At 44.0% G+C, this 12,683-nt stretch overlaps 1 protein-coding gene across 3 annotated transcripts in view; it reads right to left on the reverse strand.

Annotated features, from left to right (window-relative positions):
- Positions 1-12,683, reverse strand: part of LOC117351497 (proton-coupled amino acid transporter 1-like) — a 69,887-nt gene that overhangs the window by 28,166 nt on the left and 29,038 nt on the right. For all 3 annotated transcript variants that reach the window (XM_033926828.1, XM_033926829.1, XM_033926830.1), the window contains 2 exons: positions 6,929-7,017; positions 4,848-4,943 (listed from right to left, as the gene is read on the reverse strand). In XM_033926828.1, the coding sequence (XP_033782719.1) occupies positions 4,848-4,943; positions 6,929-7,017 (185 nt within the window). The remainder of the gene's footprint in view (positions 1-4,847; positions 4,944-6,928; positions 7,018-12,683) is intronic.

Here is a 12,683-nt window from a genome sequence, read left to right on the forward strand (position 1 = left end):
AACGGCCGCTTTACGCAATTTGGTGCTGAACAAGAGCAACAGTGATGAGGTAATGGGCATTTGGAGATGCAGATCTCCCATAAGAGCCATAGAAGACACTTGTTGCTTCTGAGCGACAAGGCCAAATAAAGGGTTAATGAACATTAACATAGTAACATAGTAAATGACAGCAGATAAAGACCCGGATGGTCCATCCAGTCTGCCCAACCCTACATGCTCCATAAAAAATAATCATTTAATTAAAATTGTCCTTTTTCTTAAATATTTCTGGGCCAGAGACCCAGAGCCCTGCCCGGTAGTTTACTCAGGTTCTATCTACTGGAGTTTGCATCAAAGCTCACCCCAGGCCATCTTAACCATTTCAGCCATCAAAGCCCTCCGCAGCCCGTCCTCAAACTGAATGTCCACGGGACACATACCATACTAGACTGCCCGGTACCAACCCTAGTTCCTTCCATTATTTTCTCTTCTTTATATATGTGTGTGTATATATATATTTATATATATATTTTCATTTATGTACTTGAGGCAAATCTCTTTCATTTGAAAGGAAGCTCTAGAATGAGAAGGCATAGCATGAAGTTAAGAGGTGATAGGCTCAGGCGTAATCTCAGGAAACCCTTTTTTCACAGAAAGGGTGGAAGACGCATGGAATAGTCTCCGGGTAGAGGTGGTGGAGACAAAGACTGCATCTGAATTCTAGAAAGCGTGGGGCAGGCATGCAGGATCTCTTAGGGAGAGGAGGAGATAGTGGATGCTGCGGATGGGCAGACTGGATGGGCCATTTGGCCTTTATCTGTCATCATGTTTCTGTTTCCTGAGGCTACTAGCATTTTCTGGTAGATCGAGGGGCTAAACTTATAAAAAACATAAGTCATGATAAGACCCAGATTGCATGTCTGGACAAAAAGGTTTATGTTGTTCCTTCATTCAATGCTAACTCAAGAAAATGCAAGACTGCACAGAGTGGCTTGGGAAACGCAGCTCCGCAGCTATGTATTTGATACTTTGTTTGTATTAAGTAGTGATGCAAAGAATCTTGGCAGAATGGACTATACATTTCCGCTCTGAGCATCATCTTCAGCCAAGCATCAGTGAAAACATATTCTACGGTTTGACACGCTCAGGCAACTTAAAAAACTGAAGGTGGGGGGAGGGGAAAACAGCATACACAGGAAGGCAAAGAAAATTGTAACACAGTTAAAGGAAGGGGGGGAGGGAGCAACAGAAGAGTAAAGAGAAGAACCCACGTGCTGTACTGCTGTGGGTCAGAAAAACTGTTCATATGAGGTAGTCATGTGTGGATCTATACTGCATATTAAGCCCCTTATGGACAGATATAAATGCCGGCTTTTTAAAATTATGACAGGGACAGCTATGCAAATGATCACCCGTAACTGGAAAAATTGGGACCGCCTTAATTTTGCTTTCTGGTGGGCGAATTTATGTTTAAGCTATAAATATGAAAAAAATGAATGCTGATTTGTTAGGGAATACTAAAATATTTAAATTGGTATGGGGTCCATAGACGTGTTTTGTGGATTTATTGTAGTTTTATCTTTGCTGGTATAGTATTTCCACATTCAGGGGAGGGAGGGTGGGCATATTTTTATATGATTCCTTGATGTCATTTTGGTTGGTTGGGGGGGGGGGGGCATTTCTGGGTTATTGCTGTATTGACTCTGATTGAATGTAAGTGCTTATTTGTTCATGGTTATGATAAGTATATTATGTTGCACTTTTTGACAGGTGTGAAAATTCAATAAAGATTTTTTTTTTTTAAAAAAAGAAAAATTGTTCAGCAGCATAGAGAAGCAAGAAAAAAATAAAAAAGAGTACAAGTAGATCTGAAAAAGGTTAAAGGAACTACAGAGGGCAAAGGAGGGTGAAGGCAAAAAGCTTGAGTGAGAAAAGAATTACAGCGGATGCATCAATTTGGGGGGCACAAGTAGACAATGCCACAAAGAAAATAGATCTCTGCATGTTAACGTCATCTTAGCTTCTTGGTGAAAGTTAGCTGCCAATAAGACATATCGGTGCCGCAGTGCAATTAAGTAGCAAAAAATACTGATGAAATTCTAAGAATCAAATCTAATTCTTACCCTCTCTTCTATTAAACTGCGCTAGCAATGGCCCGCGCTGCTCCCGACGCTCATAGAGTTCCTATGAGCGTCGGGAGCAGCGCGGGCCATTCAGCGAGGCTCTCTGCACTAAAAACTGCTAGCGCAGTTTAATAGAAGAGGGGGGTTAAGTCTTCTATACCGAATCATCTCCTAAAAACAGGAGCTCGATTCGGTTTTCATAATTCGATCACAAAGAAAGATCCATTAACATTCATTGGCACTATAGCCTAAAAAAGCGACGAAACATAGTGGATTTAAGGTTTTGCGAAAGATCTGAAGAGATAGGTAGACAGAAAAATCTTCTAGTCATTTTTTCCCATGTGTTCTTTCATTCTGGAATAAACACCATTACAAATGTGTACTCTTCTTAAAGAGTGCACAGTGGGCCTGATTCTCTAGCCAATCTAGAGGCCTAACTTAATTTTTTAATTGGTCCAGTTGGCACTGTTAATTGAACAGCGCCATTAAAAAAAATAATTTAAAAAATATAATTTTCAGATAGGCGCCTAACTCGGAAGGCACAATATAGGCAGCTAAACCGAGGCACCTACCTGCACATACTCCAAAAGTGGACATAGTTAGGGACAAAGTTTGGGTGTGGAATGAGTTAGGCGCCTACCTGATCTAATATAGTGGCACCTAACTCAGCTTTAGGAACCACTAGGCATCATTATGTTTATTGAAAACTTTCTATACCGCATAACAGCCTAAAAAAGGATCCAAGCGGTGTACAATATATAATGCACATTCTCAACTGACCCTCCAACCTATAGTCATTGGAGGTCTTTGATGATCGTCTAAGCCTTCTTGGAGCGTAGACACTTTGCAACTCTTGATGGGGGTCCGGGACGTCGCTTTCAGATGATTTGGGAACACTTTTGGATGGAGCTTACTCCTCATGCCCAGAGTAGACTTTTGAATGTCTGACTTGGAGTAGTGATTGTTCTGCAAGCTCACGATCTGGATTTGTAGGGTAGTATGGGCGGAGGGAGGGGGGATTATATTATGCGAATTCAAGAAATCAGTTTTATATTGTCACCTTTGTATGCGTGCACTTTGATATTTAATAAATATATTTCAACATATAATACACGTTCATCAAGAAAGGAACTCCATTTAAAAATAGGATAGGACAGAGTAAAAACAAAAAATTAATTTTTTTTTTAAATTATTTTTTTATCCTATAATACTAAGCAATCATATAAGAACATAAGAACAAAAGCATTGCTTCCGCTGGGTCAGACCCGAGATCCATCGCGCCCAGCAGTCCGCTCACGCGGACCTGCACAGTAATCCTAACTCTCTATCCCCTTTTCCAGCAGGAAATTGTCCAATTCTTTCTTGAACCCCAGTACCGTACTCTACCCTATAACGTCCTCTGGAAGCGCATTCCAGGTGTCCACCACACATTGGGTAAAGAAGAACTTCCTAGCATTCGTTTTGAATCTGTCCCCTTTCAACTTTTCCAAATGCCCTCTTATTCTTTTATTTTTTGAAAGTTTGAAGAATCTGTCCCTCTCTACTCTCTCTATGCCCTTCATGATCTTATAAGTCTCTATCATATCCCCTCTAAGTCTCCTCTTCTCCAGGGAAAAGAGTCGCAGTTTCTCCAATCTCTCAGCGTATGAAAGATTTTCCATCCCTTTTATCGGCTTTCTATAATAATAATTCTAATTCTAAAAGCAATTCTAATAAAAACAGACAATCAAATCTCAGTAAACCACAATTAATACATACAGTTAAAAAATTGTTTTTCCATGTCAAAAATTAATCACTCTATGAATCCAGATTATAGTCCCAAACTCAAATATTCAATTAACAGCACCTAACTTTGAATGACATGGAACAGGTGCCATTTTCCTAGGCGCCGTTGATAAAATCAGGCCCAATATATGTAAAGAAGGTATCACTCCCATCGAAAAAATGTGAACTAGGTGCAGTCTGCCCGCATGCTCAAGGCCCGGCACAGGAAGCAGATTTTCGGGCACAGGACATGCTGATGCCGGCGATGCCGATGCGGAGGCTAACCTGGAAGTAAGAAGAGGGTTCGGGTGGGTTGGGGGATCTCAGGTGGAAGCGGGGGTGCCCGATGGCAGCGGGGGGGGGGGGGTGCATGATGGCGGCGGGGGGGTGCCGGATCGTGAGGGGGAGGGTGCCCGTTCGCGGGGGGGGGCCTTCGGGGGGAGCAATGCCGGTTCTCGTGGGGGGGGAGCAGCGCTGCTGGCCTCGGGGGGGGGGGGGGAAGGTTTGGGGTGGTAACATATCAAAGCAAATTTCCCTTACTTCCTATGGGGAAACTTGCTTTGATATACGAGCATATTGGATTTCGAGCATGCTCCTGGAACGGATTATGCTCGTAATCCAAGGTACCACTGTACATTTAATCATAGTAATTTACACCAGCCATTGACACGATGTAATCACCTTGGCCTAATGGTTGATGCATTAAGTCAGACTTATGTTGATATTCTTTAACAGCGTGTAATTGCCGATATAGAATCCAAGCACTATTATCACTAAACAACATTTTGTCTCAAACGACAGCCCTTCCCTATTAAATTCTCCCTCTGCATATCCGGAAATGAGCTTAGCGCGATGAAGCTAAAATTGTGCTCTGTTGTTAACCTTCCGACATTTTCTCTCAGAAATCACATTGGTAGTGGCGGTGGCAAAAGTGAAAGCCCTTCTGACCTCTAGAGCAACGCATGGAGCGCAATACTATACCTTCCCCAAATGGAATGTGCCCGAAGCCATGGACTAGGGGTCCCTTCCAGTGCAGACGCCACTGTGTCTCCATAATCCAGGAAAGGCAGTTGCTTCCTAAGGAATAAAAAGATCTAATAAAACTCCTCCTTTCACCTCAAATAGCTTTCTATTGTTTTTGAAAAAACCAAAACACACCACTGAATTACATCTAAACTTATACCTCAAAGCATAGAAGCAACAACTTTCCTTACAGAGAAGGTTCCCATTAATATCACTATAGCACAAATTTTTCTTCCACATTAATTTGGGCTTACACATCATTTGGCCGATTCAAAAGATCGTCTTAAACACCGGGTCTAGGACAATTCAACGCAGCCGTTTCACCGCTCTCGTTTCATCGCTGGCGAGTGCTTACCTTGCTGAAACTGCTGTTCCATCGGACAAATATCATGGTGAAGAAGGGGACACGTCAAAGAAAGCTTGCCCCCTCTACTGGTGCTTCATGTCCAATTGGACTGGTGAAAGAGGGGGGTACTGCCCTCTGCCCCTCCCTCCCACTGGTGCTTCAATAAAGTTATATGAAGGCTCCTGCTGTGGACAGAAGTGCTCCCCACTAGTGCTTCAATAAAGTTATCTGAGAAAACATGGGGACAGCATCTGTCAGACTCCTCACGAGCCACCTGCTATAGTCAGCTGAGAGGGGGATGACTCAGCATGATGAAATGGTTTCGATTAAACATCCCATACCCTTAAACACCTGCATCTCTTCGGTAAGCTTACCAGGACTCTAACAGGCAAAACGATTGTGTTAGCTTTCTATCCACATCAACACAAATATCACCCTTCTTCAATGAATTACTTCTCTGGGAAAGCATTTTTCAAGAAGCCAAAGACCATTAAACCTAACAAAAGGGGTTTTTCAAACGGTCCATCCAATGAATATACTTTTGTCCCCAGACAAGGATAAGCTACAAAAGAGAATAGTGCATCCAGTTCTGCATTTTCAAAATTATGTTTCTTTTTTTGTCAAGAAAATTACTCGCGGGAAAAATAAGAGGCAAATCTCTGCAGACAATTTTTCCTAAGTATGCTTCTAATTTCCTTTTGGGAACTAATGCAGACTCCAAGGATAAAGTGCTTGTGAACTCTGCCCCCGGCTGCAGAGTTTTCAAAATGGCTCCATATAAGATAAAAGGGTGAATATTGTTTTAGCTGCTGGCAGTGTCATTCCCAACTATAATTGTTTTGCATTTGCTGTACCCAGTGGCATAGTGAGGGAAGGAGATGCCCGAAGCGGTGGTGCCTGGCACCACCATAGACTGCACCCCCCCCAGCACTCTTCTCCGTTGCGTGTACCCCTTGCCTTTTATGTATCACTTCAAATCTTGATCGATAGCAAGCAGCACCTTTTCCCTGCTTACTCGCGTCAGCCTTGGCTCTCTCCAACGTCACTTCCTGGTCCCACTACCAGTGGCTTCAAAAGAGTCGAAGCTGGCATGAGCAGCAGGAAGGAGGTGCTGCTCACAGCCAAAGAAGATTTCAAGAGGTGGGTGGGCAGAGAGGACGAGAGATGGCAGTGTCGGTGTCCCTGCACAGATAGCGTCTGGGGCGGTCCAACCCTGCCCCCCCTTACTTTGTCACTGGCTGTACCTCCCCTTGAACCGTAGCCATAAATTGAGCTAAAAATATATAAAATAATGAATCCCACCCTCAGTCACTTTCTGATTTCTTTCCTCCTGGTTCATATTCAAGTGTCTAACTCAGGTTTCAGGCTCCACATCTCAGTAAGGGAAAGGGAAAGAGGACGAGACTTGATATATTTCCTTTCTGATGTTATAATCAAAGCGGTTCACATATTATAATACAGATACTTTCTTCTTTCTTCCAGGGGTAAAGCTACAGCTGGGCCTGGGGAGGCCTGGGCTTGCCACTTTCACCTCGGCCCCACCCAGCAGCAGTGCACCATTCCTGTAGCTGGCAGGGATCTCCCAAACCCTGCCAGAAGATCTCAGAAGCCCACCAAAACGTCAGAAAACTGTGGCAACACCGTTTCTAGAAACATAGAAATAAGAACAGAAGCGTAGTTGAGATTTTCCTACCTCCGACTCAGCTGGTGAGCGCATCGCACCAGCATGTCCATGCAGTGGAGTGAAATGGCGCATATCACCATCAGACTGAGAGGACCCAGCTAGAGCAAAAAGGAGAGACGGAAACACTTAGTGGGTTAAACGATGCAACAATACTACAATGTGTAGCTCAATGATATTTTAAATAGACAATAATGTCAAGCAAGCAGGAAGGAGGTTAGCAGTGCACAAACTTTACTGGCATAGGAAAGCATGGAACTGATGAAACAAAAACATACAACACTATTTGCATCCTAGGGAATAATAGATAGAAAAAGAGAGATCCACACCATGGCTAGATTCCAATTCTTTCAAAATACTATTTTTGGAGAGAGTAAACGAACGGTTCACATCTCCCCTTTCCACTCCACTCATCCACTATAATAAAACCCTTAGCGCGCATGTGCAGTTGAAACTTCATGCGGCCGTGAACCCTGATCCATGGCTCCATGTCGCCACATGCGCAGTAGAGTTGAACTCTGCCTTTGGCGGTTTCCCCATCGCCCACTCTCAGCGACACTGCAAGCGTCACGCTGCCGACCGCATGGGTCCCTGCCCCACCCCCTAAAAAGCTCACCGAAGCACCTGCGCCCACGGGAGAGTAGCCGGAGGCAATCAAAGGCCACGGCGCTATCCTGTCGGCTCTCAGACACAACCCACTCCTCCCGCGGCCTACCTGACAACCCCGGACACCAAGCTCCACAGACGCAGTGTAGGCAAACCAGCTCCCCGCGGCCCGGTAGAGGCCCCGCACCAAAGTGTGTCGGCACCCGATGCACAAATCAACTCCCCCGGAGCCCGAATCCCACCAGTGCCAGACGGAAATAGGGAAGGTAAAATGGGAAATGGGAGCCTGAATATGGGTAGGTAAAAGGAAGGGAGAAGGGCTACTGCTGGACAGAGGGAGCAGGGAAGGGGTGCTGCTGGACAGGGGGGGAGAGACAGAAAAAGAGAAAGAAAGAAAGAAAAGCCTAAGTCTACACATCTATTCTAGCACCCATTAATGTAACGGGCTAAAAAACTAGTTGTTTTATAGACCTCTATCATATCACCCCTGAGCTGTCTCTTCGCCAAGCTGAAGAGCCCTAGCCGCTTTAGCTTTTCCTTATAGGAAAGTCATCCCATCCTTTTTGTCACCCTTCTCTGTACCTTTTCTAATTCTGCTGTACCTTTTTTTTGAGATACAGCGACCAGAACTGCACACAGTATTCAAGGTGCCATAGAGCAAGGCAAAGGCATTTATAGCATTTTCATCTTTGTTTTCCATTCCTTTCCTGATCATTCTCGACATTCAAATTGTTTCCTTAGCAGCCGCCGCACGTTGAGCTGAGGGTTTCAACGTATCCTCACCAATGACCCCTAGATCCTTTTCCTGGACAGTGGCTCCTAACGGGGAACCCTGCATCACATTGCTAGAGTTCATTTTCCTATTTTCCACATGCAACACTTTGCACTTGCGCTCATTTAATATCATCTTGTTTTTATGATTAATGTTTTTACGTTATTTGGACACTTCTTAGATGTATTGTACACAGTAGGAGTCAGAGTTGGACAGTAGAAAAATCGAGGAGCTGGAATCGAAGGCTCGGTGTACTCAATCCACAGTCCTGTCTAATGCAGTATTCTGGGGCTTCCTTTTACCGTGTTGCATCATTCTTTTATTTTCCGTGGGTTGTCATGGTAATCGGTTGCTAAGCAGCTTGCGAAATACCATTAGTATACCAGAGCAGATATTAGCAACAGCTGTCTTTTGAAAGATCTCTAACTAAATGTTCTGTATCAGGGTATGTTCCACAGCAAAGAAGGGAGTGTGGCATGACACGTGTTTCTTTTCATCGTCACAAAAGTAGCAACACCAAGATTGAGACAGATTTCATAAAACACTCACACTAATTCTCATATATATAGTAAAAACAAACTTAAAAGAACAGAAGAGCAATCTTGCACATGTACACAGTTTGGACTGTATAATCAGACAGGGGGGTAATATGATAACGGGGCACAATTCAGGCAACCATTTTACACAGGCCGTAAGCCTACCCTATAAATGGCACACACGTGTGTAATTGCCATTATAGAATACTAACGTTAAGTTGGAACTATCACACATATTTGCACCACATAGCGCCTAGATGTTTATTGTTGATTGATTGATTGATTGATTGATTGATTGATTGATTCAAGGGAGCTCAGAACGGTTTCCATGAATTTATTCAGGTACTCAAGCATTTTCCCCAGTCTGTCCCGGTGGGCTCACAATCAACCTAATGTACCTGGGGCAATGGAGGGGGGGGGGGATTAAGTGACTTGCCCAGGGTCACAAGGAGCAGCGTGGGTTTGAACCCACAACCTCAGGGTGCTGAGGCTGTAGCTTTAACCACTATGAAGTCAATTCAGAGCGGTTTACATGAGCAGCTATGATGGAAATATGAACATTAACTCCAGTAGTGATGGTACAGTACTCGAGCTACAATATATGAACTATAGCCCAGGAGTAACAATACACTGCAGGAATTATGATTTTAAAAAGCCTAGAAATGGTGTCACATACAGAATTAGATTGTTTCTGAAAAATCTGATATACCTATATATGCACAAATCATTCACTTTAATCTTTCCTATGATTGACTCAACAATAAAGAATACTATAACCCTATATCCATTCATTATACTTAGTTATATCTTATACCTCTATAAATATACATACTAAATCTTAATCCCTAATCCCCCCTTCTTCCACTTCTCTCACCCCCCCCCACCAACAATATGATCTCTCCCTTTATTCCTTCTTATTGCTCTCCCCCAACCTGCTAACTCCAATGACTTATTCAACCCCTTCATGCTTACCTCAACGACTTCGCTGCTTGTAAATCTGATTAATTGTAATTCTTGTAAATCTGTTTAATTGATGTGAAACATAGAAACATAGAAAATGACGGCAGAAAAGGGCCATAGCCCATCAAGTCTGCCCACTCCAACAATCCTCCCCTAATCTACACTCTATCACTCGTCCCCAAGCTGCCCTCCTCTATGCTACCCTCATAGGGATCCGACATGGGCATCCCATTTATTCTTAAAATCTTGTATGCTGCTGGCTACGATCACCTGCTCCGGGAGCTCGTTCCAATGGTCCACCACTCTTTCAGTGAAGAAGTACTTCCTGGTATCCCCATGAAATTTCCACCCCCTGATTTTCAGCGGATGTCCCCTTGTGGACGAGGGTCCTTTTAGAAAGAAAACGTCGTCTTCCACCTCAATGCGACCAGTGATGTACTTAAATGGCTCTATCATATCTCCCCTCTCCTTACGTTCCTCGAGAGTATAGCCGCAACTTGTGCAGCCTGTCTTCATAGGAGACATCCTTGAGCCCCAGGATCATCCTGGTGGCCATTCGCTGAACCGACTCAACTCTCAGCACATCCTTACGGTAGTGCGGCCTCCAGAATTGCACACAGTACTCCAGATGAGGTCTCACCATGCTTAAGTTTAAGTTTAAGTTAAGTTTATTCGGATTTTATATACCGCCTATCAAGGTTTTCTAAGCGGTTTTACAATCAGGTACTCAAGCATTTTCCCTATCTGTCCCGGTGGGCTCACAATCTATTTAACGTACTTCTGTACAACGGCATAATGACCTCTGGCTTCCGGCTAACAAAGCCTCTACGGATACATCCCAGCATTTGTCTAGCCTTAGATGAAGCCTTCTCCACTTGATTGGCTGATTTCATGTCTCCACTAATGATCACCCCCAAATCCCGCTCTGCTGTAGTTCTGGACAAGGTTTCACCATTCAGTGTATGTGAACCGCCTAGAACTCCCTGGGTATGGCGGTATACAAAAATAAAGTTATTATTATTATTATTATTAAGTTGCCATTTAAATTTAAACAGCCTTAGTATTTCCTGCTTCACCTTATTTATTTTAAAAATGTATATACCGTTTAAACCTAAATCATAACATTATATACATAATTCAATAAAACAAAGAAAACCAAACAAACATATAATCATCAGAAAATCACGTGACGTGTCCATCAAAAGAACAACTGCAAAGATCAGTTCCTAGAAAAATGCATGAACAAATAACTGCATTTTTAATAGTTTTCTGAAATTACCATTAACATAGAAACATAGAAAAAAGCAGCAGAAAAGGGCTATAGCCCACCAAGTCTGCCCATTCTAAGTATCCCCTCCCCTGAATTTACTCCCTTAAAGATCCCACGTGAGCATCCCATTTTCTCTTAAAATCCGTCACGCTGCTGGCCTTTATCACCTGGAGTGGGAGTCTGTTCCAATGATCCACTACTCTTTCGGTGAAGAAGTACTTCTTGGAGTCGCCATGAAACTTCCCTCCCCTGATTTTCAGCGGATGCCCTCTGGTGGTCGAGGGTCCCATGAGCTAGAAGATATCATCTTCTGACTCGAGGCGTCCCGTGATGTACTTATATGTTTCAATCATATCTCCCCGTTCTCTTCTTTCCTCAAGTGAGTACAACCGCAATTTTTTTAATCTTTCTTAATACGTGAGATCCTTGAGCCCCAAGACCATCCTGGTGGCCGTTCGCTGAACCGACTCGATCCTCAGCACGTCCTTTCGGTAGTGTGGTCTCCAAAACTGAACACAGTACTCCAAGTGAGGCCTCACCATGGCTCTGTTCAACGGCATCATGACTTCAGGTCTCCTGCTGACGAAACCTCTGCGGATACACCCCATCATTTGTCTTGCCCTGGAGGAAGCCTTCTCCACTTGATTGGCAACCTTCATGTCCTCACTAATGATCACCCCTAGGTCGCGTTCCGCCATGGTCCTAACCAAGGTCTCACCATTTAGTATATAAGTTCTACGCGGGTTTCTCTTACCCAGGTGCATTATCTTGCATTTTTTAGCATTGAAGCCTAGCTGCCAAGTAGTTGACCATTGTTCCAGCAACAGTAGGTCGTGTGTCATATTATCAGGTAATAAGCTTTTGCCTACTATGTTGCAAAGTTTGGCGTTGTCGGCGAACAGTGATACCCTTCCTCTAAGCGGGCGCAATTCAGCATGTTTGCAACCTATCCTTGACAACTGGAGAGGTACCAGAGGACTAGAAACTGGCGAATGTCACACCTATCTTTAAGAAGGGATCGAGAGGTGACCCCGGGAACTACAGGCCAGTGAGCCTGACTTCAGTTATAGGGAAGATGGTGGAAGCAATGATCAAGGACAGCATTTGCGAGCACATCGAGAAAAATGGCCTACTGCGGACAAGCCAGCACGGATTCTGTAAGGGAAGGTCGTGCCTGACAAACCTTCTGTACTTCTTTGAGGGAATAAGCAGTCAGGTGGACAAAGGGGAACCCATAGACATCATTTACCTTGACATTCAAAAGGCCTTTGACAAGGTGCCACATGAAAGGCTGCTTAGGAAGCTGTGGAACCACGGGGTGGGCGGGGATGTACACAGATGGATCAAGCACTGGTTGTCTGGTAGACTACAGAGGGTCGGAGTAAAGGGCTAATATTCTGACTGGAGGGGAGTCACGAGCGGTGTGCCACAGGGATCGGTGCTGGGACCGCTACTCTTCAACATATTTATCAATGACCTGGAAACGGAGGCAAAGTGTGAGGTTATAAAATTTGCAGACGATACCAAACTCTGCGCCAGAGTTAGGACCAGGGAGGAGTGTGAGGAACTGCAAAGGGACTTTGATAAGCTGGAGGACAAATGTCAAATGCGCTTTAACGTAGA

The sequence above is a fragment of the Geotrypetes seraphini genome, chromosome 18, assembly GCF_902459505.1.
Source record: "Geotrypetes seraphini chromosome 18, aGeoSer1.1, whole genome shotgun sequence".
Classification (NCBI taxonomy): Eukaryota; Metazoa; Chordata; class Amphibia; order Gymnophiona; family Dermophiidae; genus Geotrypetes; species Geotrypetes seraphini.